Source organism: Xyrauchen texanus, chromosome 27, assembly GCF_025860055.1.
Source record: "Xyrauchen texanus isolate HMW12.3.18 chromosome 27, RBS_HiC_50CHRs, whole genome shotgun sequence".
Taxonomy (NCBI): Eukaryota; Metazoa; Chordata; class Actinopteri; order Cypriniformes; family Catostomidae; genus Xyrauchen; species Xyrauchen texanus.
Genome location: NC_068302.1, coordinates 23,435,688 through 23,455,113, shown reverse-complemented (window position 1 = coordinate 23,455,113; position 19,426 = coordinate 23,435,688). Strand labels below are relative to the sequence as shown.

The following is a 19,426-nucleotide window of genomic DNA, read 5'->3' as shown; positions in this document are numbered from 1 at the left end:
GAAATAGCAGGATTTACAGTGCATTCAGAAAGTATTCAGACCACTTAATTTTTGACATTTTGTTACGTTTCGGCCTTATCTACACTCCATAACCCATAATGACAAAGCAAAAAAAATGTTTTTGATAACTTTGTACATTTATAAAAAAAAACAAAAAACTGAAACATTATAATTGACATATAAGTATTCAGACCCTTAACTGAGTACTTAGTTGAAGCATCACTGGCAGTGATTACAGCCTCTTTTCAGTCTTTTTGGGTATGACGCAACAAGATTTGTGCACATGGATTTGGGGAATTTCTGCCATTCTTCTCTGCAGATCCTCTCAAGCTGTCAGGGTGGATGGGGGCCATGGGTGGACAGCCATTTTCATATCTCTCCAGATATGTTCAATTGGGTTCAAGTCCGGACTCTGGCTGGGCCACTCAAGGACATTCAGTGTTGTCCCTAACCCACTCTTGCGTTGTCATGGCTGTGTGCCATTGTCGTGTCATTTTCCTGTCGGAAGGTGAACCTTTGGCCCAGTCTGAGGTCCTGAGCGCTCTGGACCATGTTTTCATTAAGGGTGTCTCTGTATTTTGCGGCGTTCAGCTTTCCTTCAACCCTGACAAGTACCCTGTCCCTGCCGCTGAAAAAAAACAACCCACAGCATGATGCTACAACCACTATGCTTCACCGCTGGGGTAGTATTAAGCAGGTGATGAGCGGTACCTGGTTTCCTCCAGACATTACGCTTGTAATTGAGGCCAAACTGTTCAATCTTCGTTTCATCAGAACAGAGAATCTGATTTCTCTCAGTCTGAGAGTCTTTAGGTGTTTTTTTGTGTCTTGCACTGAGGAAATGCTTCCATCTGTCCACTCTGTCATAAAGCCCAGATCGGTGGAGTGTTGCAGTGATGGTTGTCCTTCTGCAAGTTTCTCCCATCTCCACACATGATCTCTGGAGCTCAACCAGAGTGACCATCGGGTTCTTGCCAAGGCCCTTCTCGAATGATTGCTCAGTTTGGCCGGGCAGCCAGCTCTAGGAAGAGTCCTGGTTGTTCCAAACTTCTTCCATTTAAGAATTATGGAGGCCAGTGTGCTCTTGGGAAACTTCAGTGCAGCAGAAATTTATTGTAGCCTTCCCCAGATCTGTGCATCAACACAATCCTGTCTCTGAGCTCTGCAGGTAGTTCCTTTCACCTCATGGCTGTGTTTTTGCTCTGATATGCATTTTCAGCTGTGAGACCTCATATTAGACAGGTGTGCGTCCAAATCATGTCCAATCAATTACATTTTCCACAGGTGGACTCCAGCCAAAGGGTAGAAATATCTCAAAGATGATCCAGAGTAATGGGATGCACCTGAGCTAAAATTAAATATCATAGCAAAGGGTCTGAATACTTGTGTCAGTGTGATATTTAATTATTTATTTTTAATACATTTGCAAACTTATCAAAAATCTGGGTTTTGCTTCGTCATTATGGGGTATGGAGTGTAGATTGATGTGAAAATCATCATTTTAGACTGCTTTAAATCGCAGGATTGGCGGTTCGATTCCCAGACCACATCCCAAAGTCTCCTTGGGCAAGACACTGAACCCCAAGTTTCTCCCATTGGCAGGCTAGTGCCTTGCATGGCAATTCTGCTGTTGTGTGTGTGTGTGTGTGTGTGTGTGTGTGTGTGTGTGTGTGCGTGTATTTATCACTTTGTGGGGACCAAATGTCCCCATAAGGATAGTAAAACCCGAAATTTTTGACCTTGTGGGGACATTTTGTCAGGTCCCCATGAGGAAAACAGCTTATAAATCATACTAAATTATGTTTTTGAAAATGTAAAAATGCAGAAAGTTTTCTGTGAGGGTTAGGTTTAGGGGTAGGGTTAGGTTTAGGGGATAGAATATAAAGTTTGTACAGTATAAAAACCATTATGTCTATGGAAAGTCCCCATAAAACATGGAAACACAACATGTGTGTGTGTGTGTGTGTGTGTGTGTGTGTGTGTGTGTGTGTGTGTGTGTGTGTGTGTGAATGGATGAATGAATGTGATGAATGAGACGCAGTGTAAAGCGCTTTGAATACCGCTAAGGTTAAAAAGGCACTATGTAAGTGCAGACCATTTACCATTTATAATCTTTGAGTAGAAACAACACCTAAATTTGTGTCAAGTGTACTCAAAACTTTCATGTTACTGTGCTGGACTAAACAAAAAGTTTTATGTGCAAGCCGTTTCCACAAAAAATGTAAGTAGAGTGAGCAAGTTGGGATTTATAGTGCATGATTTTTATTTTCTATATTCATGACTTTTGTATTGTCTAATCAATGATTTACTTGTCAGCCACAATAATGTCTTCAAACTGTCTGAATTACTATATAATACTGTATATTATATTTATAATTATTTTAATTATTATATAATCTTTATTCAGGAGCCTTTTTTGGCAAATATTTATAAATGTGAATTATTGTGACCAATTAATTGGCATATCATGTAATTAATTTGATTGAAATGTGTAATTGATTGACTGCCCTATTAATTTCATAATATAATTTCTGCAATTGTAATTTCTGTGTACATACATTTTAGACAGTAAAAGGCTGTCAGACTGACATGTTAAAGGGATAGTTCACCCAACAATTAAAGACTCCAGTGGTTTAATATATGTCTTCTGAAGTGATACAATCAGTTTTGGGTGAGAACAGACCAAAATATTACACATTTTTCACTGTAAATCTCCAATTTCACTTTCCAAAAAGGATTTAAATATTGATCTGTTTCTCACCCAAAGCGATCCGATTACTTTAAAAGACATTCATTTAACCACTGGAGTCATGTGGATTACTTTTATGTTGGCTTTATGTCTATTTTGGAGCATTAAAGGTCTGATCACCATTAACTTGATGAGAGAATTTAAATTTTTGGGTGAACTTTCCCTTTAAGCTATATGGAGGGGTGATGTTTAGGGGTGGGTTACTTTGAAATCACTAGTATCACAATAACATGCAGACACAAAATAAACTGGCAGGTCATTCAAATAATGGGAAATATAAACAATAAAGAAGAAATTACTAGAAAAAAGAAAAAAAAAAGTTACAGTGATTGGTTCTTCCTCAGAAGCACTCAGCAGCATAATTTTACCTAAATACAACTTTGTTTCCCAGTGGACTCCAGGAATTTATGTAAAGTCAGTGAAGCCATAAGATCAGGGTTTATTTTATAAAAGAAAGCTCTTGCCCTTTTTGTGTGCAGTATGCATCAAACAGTCTGTGAATGGTCAATGGCTGAACAGTCTGAGGCTGAGACCAGAGTGTGTGTGCTGTTTTTTGTTGTCTTATCTCCCAGCTCAGGAACATTCCCCAATCTCCATCTCTCAGGAAAACCCTCATAGAGTTTCAATCTGACATGTACACTCATTTTCATTCCACCAGTCAGTGGTGCGTTTATGGATGCGAATGCGCTTGCGCCTGCCTGTGTCTATGCAGGCTTCTTTACATGGTTTTTGGGTGTGTGCAATATTCTTACCTTTATCAAATGATGTATCTTGGTTAACAAGGTCACTTCTTTGACTAAGCTCAATCAAAGCTTTCTGCCTTTGCACTGGTGTATCTGAGAGAGAAAAACACATACACATCATTATCTTAGTGAACACCAACAACACAAAAGTCTATAGCTCAAATCATGACCTCTGATATCAGCAGTGGTGTATCTTAACTCTGATCCAGCTGAAATATCACACCACTCTCTGCAGAATGAGCTGGAAGCATTTAACACACAAATCGATGACAGCATAGAGGCTCAGCCACTAGATGCTTGTTATAACGCTTTCAGGATAGATTTCAATGCTTAGAAAATCTCTCTGCCTAATTAAAATCTGCATAATCTTTAAAAAAATATTACCAGCTTTGTTCTGCTGGGGGAAATACGCATTCTGTCACTCCCCAGTCTCTCTCGAAGCAGTGTCATTACCTTTAACGAAAACTAAAATCTAAGTGAAAAAATTTTCATGAACTGAAATAATAAACAGAAAATATCAATTGAAAAATTAAAAATTAATAATAAAAATGATAAAAATATATAATAATACAAATTTACATGATTCCCAAACAAAATAATATAGAATAATAATTCTTATTTATTTTAGTTTGATACACAGTATGCTATAAAATTTGAAACCTTTACAACTTTCACTAAACAAGAAAATGCCTCCAGATATCGATAACACTAGCCAGGTCTCCTAAGCAACCAAAATGGCCCGGTTGCTAGGGAGGGTAGAGTCACATGGGGTAACGTCCTCGTGGTTGCTATAATGTGGCTTGCTCTAGGTGGGGTGCTTGGTGAGTTGCACGTGGATGCTGCAGAGAATAGTGTGAAGCCTCCACACGCTACTACTCCGCAGTAACACGCTAAAGCTATGTGATTAGGTGCCTGGATTGACGGTCTCAGACGCGGAGGCAGCTGAGATTCGTCCTCCCTCGCCCAGATTGAGGCGAGTCGCTATGCCACCACGAGGACTTGGAGGGCATTGGGCATTCCAAATTGGAGAGAAAAAGGGGAGAAAAAAATAAATAATAATAATAATAATAATTTATATCAGTTATTCTAATAAATACATAATACATCTGCTAAAACAAAAATGAATTATACTGAAAAACTTATATTTAACTAAAACAAGAAATCACTGACAAAACTAACACTCATAGTGTGAAAACTAACAAATACAAACCTAAATTGAAAAAGACCAATTAAAAAAATCAGAGATTAAAGAAAAGTAATACAAATTAAAACTATAATATTCCTGCATCTAAGGGATGTGGTAAGATGTTTGCAGATTTGCTCTCTGATCAAATGTCACTCAATTTGAATTTTAGCAGGGACTGACAGCAAAGTGTCAAAGATGTTACAGATGTCAGTGACTCAAAACACTCACAAATACACACATGTAAACAAACACACACATGCCCTTGAAGAATATTGATTTCATGATCATGTGTGACATAAATCACTGAAGTGCTAAGCGCTAAGACACTTAATTTCCTCTTCTCTCATTCCTTCCCCATCCTTTTGCTGTAACAGTACAAAAGATTGTTGGGAAATATAAACACTGTTCATCTATATTCTATCTAGCATCTACAAAGTAATTGCCCAAAACACACACAGAGGTGGCACAGGTCTCTGAGAGGCTGTATCTCGAATAAGATGCATTAATTTAAACTTAAACGGCTCTATCGCTCTATATTTCTTTCTGTCCCTCACCCACACACACACACACACACACACACACACACACACACACGCGCACGCGCACGCTCACACGCACACACGCACACACACACACACACACACACACACACACACGCACACACACACACGCACACACACACACACACACACACACACACACACACACACACACACACACACACACACACACGCACACGCACGCACACACACGCACGCACACACACGCACGCACACACACTGAGTTTAACAGATCGGTGATGAATGCATGAAAAGTATTGTTTCCCAAGCAGAGAGACAGAAACAAGATTAAAGAGAGTGAGGGGGTGGGACAACATGTCAAACAAAGAGAAGAAAATGCAGCAGTGGTGGAAGATGTCTTTGTCAAAACTTCAGCGAGACTGTCAAACACAACAAAAACATTTTAAATACAGAATATAAATTCCTTTGACATTTTTCCTAACATCCTAGTTCTAGAAAATGCATCCTCTAAAGCACATGAATTCAGATTACTGGTAACTCATAAGCATCCCGTTGTCATGGGAACCAATTGGTCTGACTGTAATGAGGTTTTTCATAAACAGTTCATCCACCATGACACAAAACTAAATGGGTTTTCCCTCAACCTGATATCATTGTGGATTAAATGTAAATTATGTTTTTAATTAACCTCAAGTAATACCAAGCCGATAGAACATTTCAAGGACTTAACAATAACAAAGGAATTAGAACTCTACTGTGCATGTCTGGCCCTGAAGCATTTCCGGAAGCGCCATTTTTATAACCCAGAACTGTAAAAATAAAATGACTAACATACTGTTTTAGAGCCTAGCTAAAATGGAACAAATTAGATATTTGCAAAAACTGAAAATCAACAATGAGGTGACATTACCGGAGCCTTTAAATAAGATCTAGAGTCAACAAACGTTTACCTGAAGTGACTTACCTAGACATGTTGACACTGAGCATCTACACGAGAGAGGCAATGAAATTGCATCATAGTTTAGATGCTCACAATTGAGTGTAACTGTCTGATTCTGGAAGTAAAAATCCCATATATTTTTCCATAGACAAAATTGATTCTCAACAATAACTTGAGCTCCGAGGATGTTCATCAATGGTATATGCTTCAGTTAAAGCCATCCATCTGCATTATTTCAACTTCATTGTTTAAAAATTGTTTGACAGCAGAATTCATGGTAAACAGCTACATTACCATGGTACAGCAGAGAAAGCTTCACCAATCAGAGAACAGTAGCCAACCAAGGCCGCAAAATGTGCCTCGGAGCGACCACGCGCTCCCATGAAGCACTGTGATTGACGTAATCGAGTCTGTCTCACTTCACCCTTAAACTACTCATCTATTTGTACATATCAGAATATTTTGCAATAAATGTAAAATCTATTGTTTCCATACCTATAATCAAGAACATAAAATCAATTGTTTTATCTATTCACAATGTTTTTTATTCAATTAAATCATTCGCAATTGCATTTTTCTGATTTTCAAATACTTTTTTGCTTCTGATCAAAGTTTGTAATGTTGTGATTCACCTCTGAGCTGGTTGGTTTGGTTCATGGTTTAGAACTCTTTTATGTAGGATTTTTTGAAAAGTCAATGGGAAAAATACTTTCATAACCGACATGGCTGAAAAATGTGGACGGTACTGTTGCCCTCTATTATTTCCTCAATGGCAAAGTCAGGAATATTGGATTGCTCCTGATATAACCAATGAAGCTGTTAATGCAAGCACATGACTTGCAGACAAGGTAAGTGTCTTCTTTTTAATTATATAAAATAGAATTTAAAAAAAAACTTTCCTCGTGTGTCACTTTCTTCTGCAGGAGCTTCTATACTACTCTAGCTACTCTGAGAACTTGACAGTGTGATACTGTGTTGACTTTTGTATGACAAATTGCTTGTTAAGTTCCTCATTTTGTTGGTTGCTTTGGATAAAAGTGTTGGCTAAATTACTAAATGTAAAAGACATTCATTATAATGGGAATGATCTAGTCACTTTTAGAGTCCTTCAAGAAATACCATGACTAAATTAGCCAGCTATACTCAACCTATTAAGATTACCATTAGTTGGCAAAAATATAATTCACCTACTAGAGTTAAGATGTGTGCTATAGTTGTTAGTACTGCACGTATCCATCCTATCACTTGCGGTTGTTTTTCAGAAATGTAAACACTTTAATTTCCCTAAGTTCCAGGCATCCAGAGAGCATTCAGCCACCGAACAAAACAGTATACATTTTAATAATGACATTCTATTACATTCTATTGACGTTATTAATGTCACTATGAATAAAGTGCCTCCCGCTGTTGTTTTGAATAAGTCTAACAAAGACGTCACTTTCTTGCACCTACAAATAGCGCTTGAAATGGTCTATATGCTGTTATTTTTTTCTGTGAAACACCAAAGGAGCACTTCGAAAAATGATTACACAGCTCTATTCCAAATACCAACAGTTCCTAGTGACTTTGGGCTGTCAAGCTCCAAAAATGGCAAAAAAGCACTATGAAACCAAAAAAGTAGTCCATTATCACATGTGATTTCATATTGTGGCACCCAAATGCTTGTATGTTATTAATTAAATTAGTTAAAGATGTTTAAAATCTCTCATTCAGGGGTCAAAACTCATCTATCTCTCTGACAGACAGTCTCCAGCTAAGTCAGGAGATGACCAGGGGTTGCTAAGCAACAGATGCCAGCCAAGGCAACAGTGCCCAAACCTGCATGTTTTAGGGGCATCAAAGGGCCCTAATTTTAGATGTTGAAAAGGGCTATAGTACCAGAGGGTTTAAAGGGAGCATTTTATTAGGAACACTATCATCCTAATAAAGTGCCAAATGTGGTCTTCTGCAGTTGCAAACTATCCACCTCAAGGTTCAACATGTTGTGTATTCTGAGATTCTATTCTGCTCACCGCAATTGCACAGAATGGTTATCTGACTTACCGTAGCCTTTCTGTCAGCTCGAACCAGTCTGGTCATTCTCTGTTGACCTCTCTCATCAACAAGGCATCTCAGTCTGCAGAACAGCCGCTCACTGGATGTTTTTTGTTTTTGGCACCATTATGAGTGAACTATAGAAACTGTTGTGCATAAAAAAATCCCAGGAGATCAGCAGTTACAGAAATACTCAAACCAGCCCATCTGGCATCAACAATCCTGCCACAATTGAAATAACTGAGATCACATTATTTCCTCATTCTGATAGTTGATGGCTGATGTGAAAATTAACTGAAGCTCCTGACCCGTATCTACATGATTTTATGCATTGCACTGCTGCCACATGATTGGCTGATTAAATAATCGCATGAATAGGTGTAGAGGTTTTCCTCATAAAGTGCTCAGTGAGTATACATTCATTCTTCAGTAAGTTGTTATTTTTGTATCTGCTTGTACGGAACTACAACAAAGATGAACATTGAAAGTTGAGAGGCTCTTGAACAAAATAACTTTAGCCTGTGACAAATGAATTGGGCTTATAAGAAATGGAGTATCTGTAATAAGCAAGGAAACAAATATATTCAGTTGTAATCGGACATCAGAGTACACTGTTAAAGAAACTCTCAAAATTCAAGAGAGTATTAATGCAACATAAGAAGAAAAGCTTGGCAGTGCCATAAGCAACCCATTAATCCCATTGAAGGAGATGTTCATGGGACATAAACAAGTTAATAACAGTGATAGAGAGATCTGATAAAAGCTGTCAACTATAGCAGTGCTGATGGCCTTGAACATTCCCTGAATGACAAACGCTCAATGATGCTCTCACCGTGACTTCAGGCCTTGAACAAGCTCTTGAAATTTTCTGCTATTCTCTGAATTTAAATGCTTTTCTGATTTTGAAGCGCAGGAAGACCTCCATAACAATTATTAAATATTTTAATGAAGGCTCCGCTTTTAATGCCACAACTCTGCCAGCCCAAGAATTATCCTTGATCAGTATGTACGTATGTGCAGAGCTTTATCCATTATGAATCTCAACAAAATGACTAGATAGCTTAGTAACGAAAAAAACATTTTGGTTTACTAGTCTGAATGTTAGAACATTGATTTCAGTCGAAGTTGGCTTTTTTTAATCACTTTTCAGTGACTGCTAACTATAAAGTCTGTAGTACAAAGTACATATTTATATATGTACATTACATTTATAACCCCTTTCCAAAATGTTCCTCTTTAGCCTAACCTTTTATACCTCATTGGTAGGGAGGGCTTATTTCAGAGTGCCATATCATCTCAGAGTGCTGTAAATAGCAAAATACACGAACGAACAAACACTCTCTCTCTCTCTCTCTCTCTCTTTGGCTGGTAACCTCATCCAGTCTGTTTGATGCCAAACGGTAAACAGATATAAGTACATCTGTGTTCAACATTATGCTGAACACTGGCAAACACAGCACACAAAATTAAATCCTTAAAACTTAACCATTAACACATAAAAATGTTTAGGATCCATTAACTTGATGGGTTTCTTGAGAATCTAGACAAATTACATATAGAAAATCCATAGTCATACAACCGACTCACAAAACTCTTACAAAGCCTAACTTCATATGCTACATATATAATAAATATAAAACAAATATTCACAACTACATACTCTGTGACAGTAGTGCAACAGATAGGAGTTGAATAACCTATCCTGTTGTTTGTTTCTGGAGACACAATAGTTAAATATGGCAGAAAATGCAGCATGTTCACATTTGGCTGATCAGATCATATGACAAAAATAAAAGCTTGCATACACAATGGGTCAGTAACTGTGACAGCATGCATGACAACAAATGCATTTTCTCTGGCACACAGACATATTAGCTACTCACTTTTTTGCTTTATAACCCAACAGAAGTGAAAGAGACAGTGTGGAAAAACTGTCCTGTCAACTCCTCTAGATGTTCCATACTAACAGAGCAGGTGGAATATGACACTCCCTGAAGCATGTGTGTGTGTTTGTGTGTGTGTGTGTATTATAAGAGTGAAGTGAGTTAATTGAAAAGTTTTAAGCTATGCAGTGCAAAGGTTGTACAGACTGCCCCTTCGCATCCTCTCTCTTACTCTCGCTCTCTCTCGCTCTCTCTCACACACGCGCACGCACACACTATTTATTTATAACTGAGTATTTCAACCCATACTGTTGTTAGTGTGATAAATGAGGAGTTAGCTAATGGAAGTTCTGTAGTCTTTTTATGATTTATTATGATCTGAATACAGCCACACACACACACACACACTCACACATGCTCACTCATCCAGGCCAAAACCATAGTCAGAGTAGATGGACTTTAATGTTCATGAGGGGTCAACAGGCTCATTCAAGGGCACTAGAGCAGCAGGGTGTGCAGGTGTCAGATGAACTGAACAACTTCAGTATACAGAGACTTATCCTGCACTACACTGTCATCAGTAAAGACTTATGTCTACAGCGTTAATCAGTTCAGCCTGAACGTGTGGTTTTGAGTTCTGTGAAAGAAAAAGAGAGAAAAGGCATGGAAAGAGAATACTGAGGAACTGAGAGAGAAAAGAAAGAAAGAGGGAGAGATAGAGAGAAATGTGATTCTAAACTGACTGACAAAATTACTTGCGACAACTGGAGACTTGGGTCATTGTTTAAGCTTTTATGACAAACATCAACACACTCCCTTGCATGAAGACTCAGTTACGCACACAAATTCTCAAAAGCCATAGACTAGTTCTCAGCAGAATAAAGATGCTTACATACTATAGAAAGCTCTGAAAGACCATTAAAAAAAATATTTAAATGCTTGAGATCTGTTTTGAGTGTATTAAAAGAGCCAGGTCAATTTAAAATTAAGCAGTAAATTACATTTAGATTAGATTAAGTAAAACTGGACCTATCTGTCTGAAATTTGCATTAGTCAAAATAAGTTTTTAGTTTAAAATGATGTAGTACAGTGAAGAGCAATGCATATTTTATTACCTCTATGGTACAAAACCCAAACTCCAAATCTAAACCTAACCGTCAGTGGATTGATAATGTATTCTTGATCAAAGCTCAGAATCATGTTCATCATGAATTATGCAAAAATTATTACTTCCTGGTTTCACATGGGATGTGAACCTGGGTCTATGAGGTTGTTGACGCAATGCTCAGTTGCGCCACATGAAAATGTAAACACAATTTAAGTAATGCCAATAATGGGAGACGGTTCTTGTCAGTAACTCAGTAGAATGGGGTTATTGTCAGGGTGCTGTAATATTCGGCAGCAACATATTAACATCCTGTGTCATCATGTTGACATTGAGCCTCTAGTAAAGAATAACGAGTAGTGGTAGATTTCTTCAATGGCCAATTTTACTCAAAATGCACTAAAAGAATATTTAAAATACAGAAAATGTGCACTATCCATTTACAAGGCTGTAAGGCTGTATTTGGAATTTACAGTAGGTGGAATGGCCACTTCGGTTAATCAGCCTTTTGGGCACAGTTATCGACTCTCATAATATCCAAGTATTGGCCATTTAATTGGCCTGGATGATATATTAATAATTATGAGATCACTCACAGAGTCTATCACGTGATCACATCAGTAAGTGTGAAAAATTACACAACAACAACTGTACAAATGAGAATCATAATCAGAAAGGGTGAGTCATTCATATAAGTGACAAGAATATTCATAGTGAGTAGTTTGTAATTCTACAGAACAAAAATAAATGAATCACAATCATTGGTGAAGTCAGATGGAGTGAACATTATCAGGCAAGGTAAAAGAGTGACTCCACATCAACACAGAGAGTAGGGAAACATTGTCATTGAGGTAAAAGAAAGAATACAGTGCATGTCAGCATTAACAGAGAAGTAAAACGTACGTTGGCGTCATCTGAAAGATATGAGAGACCCAGAATCACAAGCCAGGTAAAACAGTCAGTCAGCACTAATGGGAGGTAAAGGAATTCAAGACGAACAAAAAAAGCAAGAGAATGATACAGGATAAACACTTAAGAGATAGCATGGATTAGTTGAGAGCACATCACGCTCATATGTCTGACAATATTAGATTAAAACCAAGACCGGAACTTGATGATAGTGATTTAGCCTGACCTTTAAAGGGGTAATGTCATCAGGAATCAAATTTTCCTTGACCTTTTGACATATTAGAGTTTATTACTATAAAAACATACAGTACGTTTCAGAACTCAAAACTTCCTCTTAGACTCCCCACCTGGCAAACATACCATATTTCCCATTACACAGGGTGCATATTGAAGTGGTCACACTACAGAAGCAAACACCCTGGTTGATCATCTATTACAGTTGTATACAGATTTATTAACCCTTCACATTCACAGCTTGTGCTAGTCTGAGCTATTTTCACTGTTCTTACTTTAATATAGCATTATCACCAAATCTTAACTCCCTAATAATAGAATTATTCAGGAGCAATAGTATGCCGACTTTAAGTTTTCGATTATTTCATTTAAAACAACTATAGTAGTTTGATTGCATACTTCACATAAAGCTTAGTGTACACTACATGACTCAAGCTGATCCCCTTTGATGTTTTGTGTCAACAACTGGTCTGCGAGGAGAAGTCTTGGATCTCATGATGAACAGTCTTGTTGTGTGCGCACTCCTATGACAGGTCGAGATGCGTCCCAGACGCTACGACAGTTTTAAAAACAGCTTGATATCCAGACGTCTTGTCGCCAGGTGTATGCAATGCCCCAACGAGCAAAAGACTGACAATGAGCCAAAGCCAATGAAATAAATAGAGAGCTCAAGAAGAGGGCAAGGTATTAGGAAGCAGAAAAAAATATATTATTACAAAATTAAAATGAAACTTCACCCACATCTCCCTACCCACTGTCTTTATAATTTTGAGCTGTTTTTTTTTCTTTGAAAATTGTGTCAGTAAACACAAAAACAGGAGAAAGATGTTATTTTATGTTTGCTGACATGTTATCAAGACAAACTGCATGAGTTTGTGAATTCATTTTGTTATCTTAATTTTAAGATGCATCGGTTTCAAACAGGACAACGCTAAAGTCAGCTGAAACGGATTACATGCGAATTAAAAGCGAAATAAGTGTACGATCGTAAAATGTAAAAACTTGAACATGCAAAATAGGGACACAAGTATGAGAAGCATGCACATTAGAAGCTCAGATACAGGTACTGTACTAAAACGTCACTAAAAAATTCTGCTCTAAACATCATTAAGAGATTGAGAAGAGAATAAGTAAGAGAAACTGTGCGCCTGTTTTTAGCGATTTCTGATGCGTGTATATTGATGTCTTAAAAGGGAGAGCACAGAAAACCGAGGGTTTCAGACAGAGGGCCAGAGACAAATATAATTTAATACTATATAATGTTTTTTTGTGTGTGTGTAAAAAACCTTTACTAACACTATAAGTTAAATAATAAGGAAAATAATAAATTAAATATAAAAGGAATGATACGACCCCTCTGATGCTGCTTTAGTGCCATTTAAAGCCTTAAATGATGGTGATCACAGTGATCCGAGTGTGAAAATGGTCTTTATAAGTGAACGGAGCTGTGTGTGCACTTGACTGTTTCAATCCAGCTGCTTAATCTGGATATATGTCAGATGTTTCATCTTCTGCCTTGCATTTAAATTAGGCTGTTCACAAGTCTCAGAGATCAGGATCAGGACAGCTTGCAGACCAATCTCAGTGTGCCAATGCACAACACCTGTCTTCTCAATGCACTCTGGCTGTGAAATAAACAACTAGATACATTGTGCATTTTAATAATAGATAAACACCAGTGCATGAACAAACACACTTATGAAAATATAACCACATTAATACAAGGCAAGTAACATAATTGAAATCTAAAAAGCTAACGACCCCCTTAATAGCTCATTAATGTCACTGGGATAAACTAAAGGCATTGTGTGTGAGTGTATGTGAAGAGAGAGAGAAAAGCTTTTAGCGGCATTATCAGTCCTCTCCTTTGTGATGTCATAATGAGAGGAAAGATTGCCTAGCAACGCACACTGCTGCCTAGAGACAGATAGATGGGGAATTCGAACTTGAACAGCCCCCATGACACCTGTATAGCAAATTGTCTGTTTGCATCATGCTTTATAACACTAGAATGAAAACAGTAATTACAATAGCAATTGCTTATTTGATAAAGATTTACATTAAGTGGAAAGTCAGGTGACTATGTATCTAAACTAATGACCTCACATTCACTGTTCTTAAATGTAAATGCATAAATATACAGTAATTTTCATAAGCAGAAATAACCAATCTCTTGTATGTGTATGGCAAACAACAACAGTTATTAAATCAAAACAATTACCTAGCCAAGCCACAGAGGCAATTCAGAAACATCAATATCACATAGTTTACAAGCAAATGTCCAGTCAGTTACGGCAGATGTATGTGCAAGTACACATAGTGAGAAAACCCCTCTATAAACTAGCTATAAACATGAATCATTACAAAATACTGTAAAAGAATTCAACAGAATCCTGTGTCTTTAGAATGTTACTGGCAACCCCTAGTTAATACAGAGACATGCCATTAGTGAGCAATGATTCTACGAGCAGACAAAACTGTGTGTGTATGTTTATTTGTATGCATTTAGTGTCTCATTCATTAGCAGTAGGTCTTTGTAGGGCCATCTGCACTGCTGCTCTCTCTTCTAAAAGATAAATTAGCACTGTTCTCATCTACACTGACAGACTGTGTTTGGGCGTATGTGTCTGTGTGAGTTTCCATCTTGATTAGTCATTATTTTGTCAATACACACTTCCTGCATTCTGACATGTTGCCAAATGTCACAAGCCTTAACAAAGCCCCTGATTGGCTGTTAGAGCAGCTTGATCAGTCTGAATAATTACAATAAAAAGACAAAAGTAGGGATGCATTCAGTGACATGGCAACCCAAGCCCAAGGCAGAGCAAAGAGAGGTGAATTGGATGTGGGACGTTAAACACAAGATCACAATCTACTGAGCTCTCAGCGAGTGCTGAATGAAATGAGAGAGTGCTGCGGGCAGGAGCATCACGGTGACTGTCAAGATTCAACTGAGCTCATGAGGCGAATTTTTACTGAGTAATGATGAAGAATTTAAAGATGAATGACTTCTGTCTTGTTCACACATTTTGTTGAATAATTGTTTAATGTGTGGTTGAGTGTGTGTGTGTTTGTGTACACAAGTTAAAAGGGAAACGTGTAATTCTTCGATGGTTAAATACCTTCCCCTATCAAGGTTTAATGTGCAAACATGGCTATAAGTCATTTGAAGGTTTATTTACCACAAATTGTAAAGCCTGTGGCTCTGTGGTGTTTTCAACATTGCTCTGTATTAGTAGCTAGGCTTTTAGTAACTAGGGACTGGGGATGGGAATCCAGGGTTTCGATTCCTCTTAACGATTCAGATTGGAATCGTTCTAAATAGCCTATTTGGAAATAAATAAAAAAAAAAAACATTTTTATTGCATTTACTGCCATCAGCAGGCTGTTGCCAAACAATGAGATAATTTCAGATTTCAAAAGATCAGAATTATTTTTATACAATTATTGCAAAAGATGTTTTTAACAGACTTTTTATTTACTTTTTACAGGCATTATTGCAATCCTATAAGTGGTCCTACTGTAGTCTCTTACATAGCCTGACCTATGACAAAGATCTGGTGTCTATGGTAGCTTCAACTGCCCATTTAGACAGGAAAAGCCATCTAACTGACTGACATGTGATAACTGACATGCGACCAATAACAGTCGGTTATGGGGTGTTCGGGGGCGGGGTTGTCGGAGATATACAGTGTGTACTATAATATATGCCGACATAGGGGAAAAATTCGTTATATAATGGCATGCAAATCTCCGCGAGCGATTGCAAAGAAAATACACTGGAGAATAGCAGAAAATGTGTAGAGAGTCTAAAGGTCCAAATATACTTCATATGAAATCAAAGAACGAACAGGTGTGATGTCCTTTAGAACAAAATCTGGTCAAAAGAAGGTGTTTTTGTGTCCATTTTGGTGGTTCGTATCAGCTGATCTGGGACTGCTCAACAGACTGCTTAACACCTTCTTACTGCCATTGGTCCTTGTCAATGGTAGGTGTGACCTGGAACTCCACCTACCTCGACAGCTAATTTTGTTTATGTTGTTCAGTCAGTCAAAAGCAGTCAACAAGAGCACACCGGCGTGTAGTTATCAGCGAGCTGGTGCAAATTTACCTACATCTCAATCACAATTCACAATCATTCATGTAGAATCACTGATAACACATTTTAATGTCACATTAGTTAAGGTTTTACATGTAGCGTCCTCATATTTAAATGATCCTCTAAACGCCTCCCACAGCAGTGTGGTGGGTGTTTGAATGTTCGTAAACTGTATACTGTTGCTCAAATGTTTAGAACCTCTTTTTACCTTTGAACAAAGAATGAATAAGAACTTCTCCTGAAGTATATTGAGGCCTTGAGTACAGCACAGAAAACCTCTTTATAGAGAATTTCACAGAAATAACTTTGTAAACAAAGCAGAAAATGCAGCTCTGCTCTTGTATAATCCCTTCACCTCAAAAGCGCTCATTTTATGAACACGGACCCTTGTGAACACAACTCTGCTTCCGTCTCTGGATACAAAGTTTACCCATCACAGCTGTTGTGGTCTGCGTCGAAGTTACATGTTTGAAGAGGTGCACGTCAGGCAAATTTGAATCCCACGCAAAATCTGCAAAGAGAAATTCTTTGCCACCGGAAGTCCATCACGTGAATTCACGATCGCACAGATTTGCATTGAGATGACTGCATTTTGCCCGTGGAAGGTATGTGTGACTGCACTTTTAAGAGTAATTTGCTTAAGAAACGCACTACACTGTTGATTGAAAAGTATGGCTCATTCACTGTTTGCACTGTGTGTTTTATGCAGTAGATTCATGAGAGGCAGCGCTGTCACTAAATGAAGAAAACCCTGTTAAGAGTATTTTGATATGGTGTTATGTCTGGTATCGGGAGTAAAAATGCACGTTCAAGAACTGGACAGAACTGTTCCGTTAACGGAAAAGAAAGTCATACTGTTTCAGTATGTTTTTTTTATGGAAACAGTTCCAAATAGGAACAAGTTCTTGATTTTCAACCCTAATCCCAACACGGTCTCAAATTTCAGCAACAATGGTGTGAGTTTTAGGCTGGACTATCTGTACAACAAATACCACTTAAAAACAGTCATTATTTTTTCTATTCTGTTTGGTAACAGTAGTGGAGCAGAGTGGATTCTTCACCATTTTACACACAGACCAAACTGTTTTTCATGTAATTCTGTAAAACAGAAGTGTAAACTGATGGGAGCATGTGTGTATGAATGTGTGGTGAAACAAATCTCTCATTTTCACTTAAGAGCACATTTAATGTTTCAACAGTTATCTGAGATTGAACAATTATTGAAATCACACTCCTTATCAATCATCATTGTGCCCTTATGTATGGCATAATAACCACATGGGGGGCTCTGACATAGAGTATGTTGCTCTGGATAAAAAGTGTTAAATGTATGGCCCAAAATGGCCCGGGGTGGAGTGCAGGTGGATTATGCTTAAGGGAGAGGCATTGTATCTAAAATATTGATTCCCTTTTGAACACCCAAAAGACTCAAACGAAGCCTGATAAACTAATTCCCAAGCTACACCACACAGCTTAGAGACAACCAGAACACTGACCAAACAATCAATGCCTACAGCAGGAGAACAGGGCATAATCTTCTAGTGCAGTACACTTAGTCTGACAGTAGGCCTCTAATGGAAAATAAAATGAAGGGTCATTTCCTGAAACATGACCTCTGTTCGGCTGCATTACTGTGTTCCAGTAGCACAGTATCTAACATGGATTTCTGTTTCACCAAGGAAAAGATCTATAACATATGTTGATGGATAGAAACACAAAAACTCCCTCTCTCATAATAAAATACACACACAAACAGCATTCTGTTGTGAAACAGACACACCTTAACACAAAAACACACTCTGAAAAAACTGTAATGAAACACAACAACAGAGCAGACACAACAGAAAACAATTTTCCTTAGTGACCCACTAAAATTAATGGAGGAAATTAAAAGAGCCAGAGGGGATGAGAGAAAGGTAGTTTGACAGAAAAGAGAAACCAAAACACTGACCAACACCAGGTCCATTCATGCATGCTTTCTCTCAATGAAAGTCAGAGTGTCATTCTCATCACTAAACATAATATGTCCAATTTTACTACTGCTCTTCACTTGTATAATTCTTTGTCAGATAAACTATATTTGTAAACGCTTTGGCAATTGAAATGTACAAATATGCGTCATGCCAGTACAGCACTTTAAAACTGAAACTGTGTGTGAGAGAGAGAGAGTTTGTGTAGAGTCCATTCACTCGAAGGTCACACAGGTAACAGTTGTGAGCGGTAACATGTGCGGTTATTTACCGTGGTGGTTCTGTTGTTGTTGCTGCTGCTGCTGCTGCATGATGATGATGATGATGATGATGAGGTTCCTGCGGTTCTCCTGGTTCTTCCAGCTCGTCAAGTTCCGCCGGTCTGTGACCGGTGACAGTCAGCTCCGCGCGCAGGTTCGCCACCTCCTGACTCGCACACTGGATCGCTCCATCGATCCGCTGCGCGAGCTGCTTGTTCTCGTCCATCATTCTCCGGATCTTCGCCTGCGGGGAGAATCCACGGAACGTGTCATATTGGCAGCTGCATCATTAGGACACTAAAATCCCATTCTGACAATTTTACGATCTTTTATAAGCGCAGAAATCCACCAGGTGAGTATGACTGTTTAGAGTCCCATACTGACTAATGTCTGAATGTGTTTGCCATAGAGAAAAATAAACCGTAAGAGATACAGAGCGTCTTTGGAGAGAATAACCGGCGTGCTTTACAGCTCCTTTCCGCCGCGCGTACTCGTGAAGGGAATTAAGCGCATGCAGAGGCTCTTTACATGGACTATACCATCTGACGAAAAGCACAGGAGGACATCTTTCGAAAGGATCGTTCAATTTGTATCTCAAACTGTTTATTTAAATACGCCACTGTGTAGTTTATTGTATTTTACATAAAAAAAAAATATATATATATATATATATATATATATATATATATATATACACACACACACACACACATGCCATATTCAATCACATATATATTTATTTATATTCACACACACACTCACATATATATGTGTGTGTGTATATATATATATA

General features: G+C 38.0%; 1 protein-coding gene across 2 annotated transcripts in view; it reads right to left on the bottom strand.

Moving 5' to 3' along the window:
• The window catches only part of kazna (kazrin, periplakin interacting protein a), a 51,205-nt gene extending 32,097 nt beyond the window's left edge, over nt 1–19,108 (bottom strand). For both annotated transcript variants that reach the window (XM_052094849.1, XM_052094850.1), the window contains exons 1-2: nt 18,645–19,108; nt 3,502–3,585 (exon numbers count right to left, since the gene is read on the bottom strand). In XM_052094849.1, coding sequence (XP_051950809.1) covers nt 3,502–3,585; nt 18,645–18,684 — 124 coding nt within the window. In that variant the 5' untranslated portion in view covers nt 18,685–19,108. The remainder of the gene's footprint in view (nt 1–3,501; nt 3,586–18,644) is intronic.
• Between the last annotated feature and the right edge of the window lie 318 nt (nt 19,109–19,426).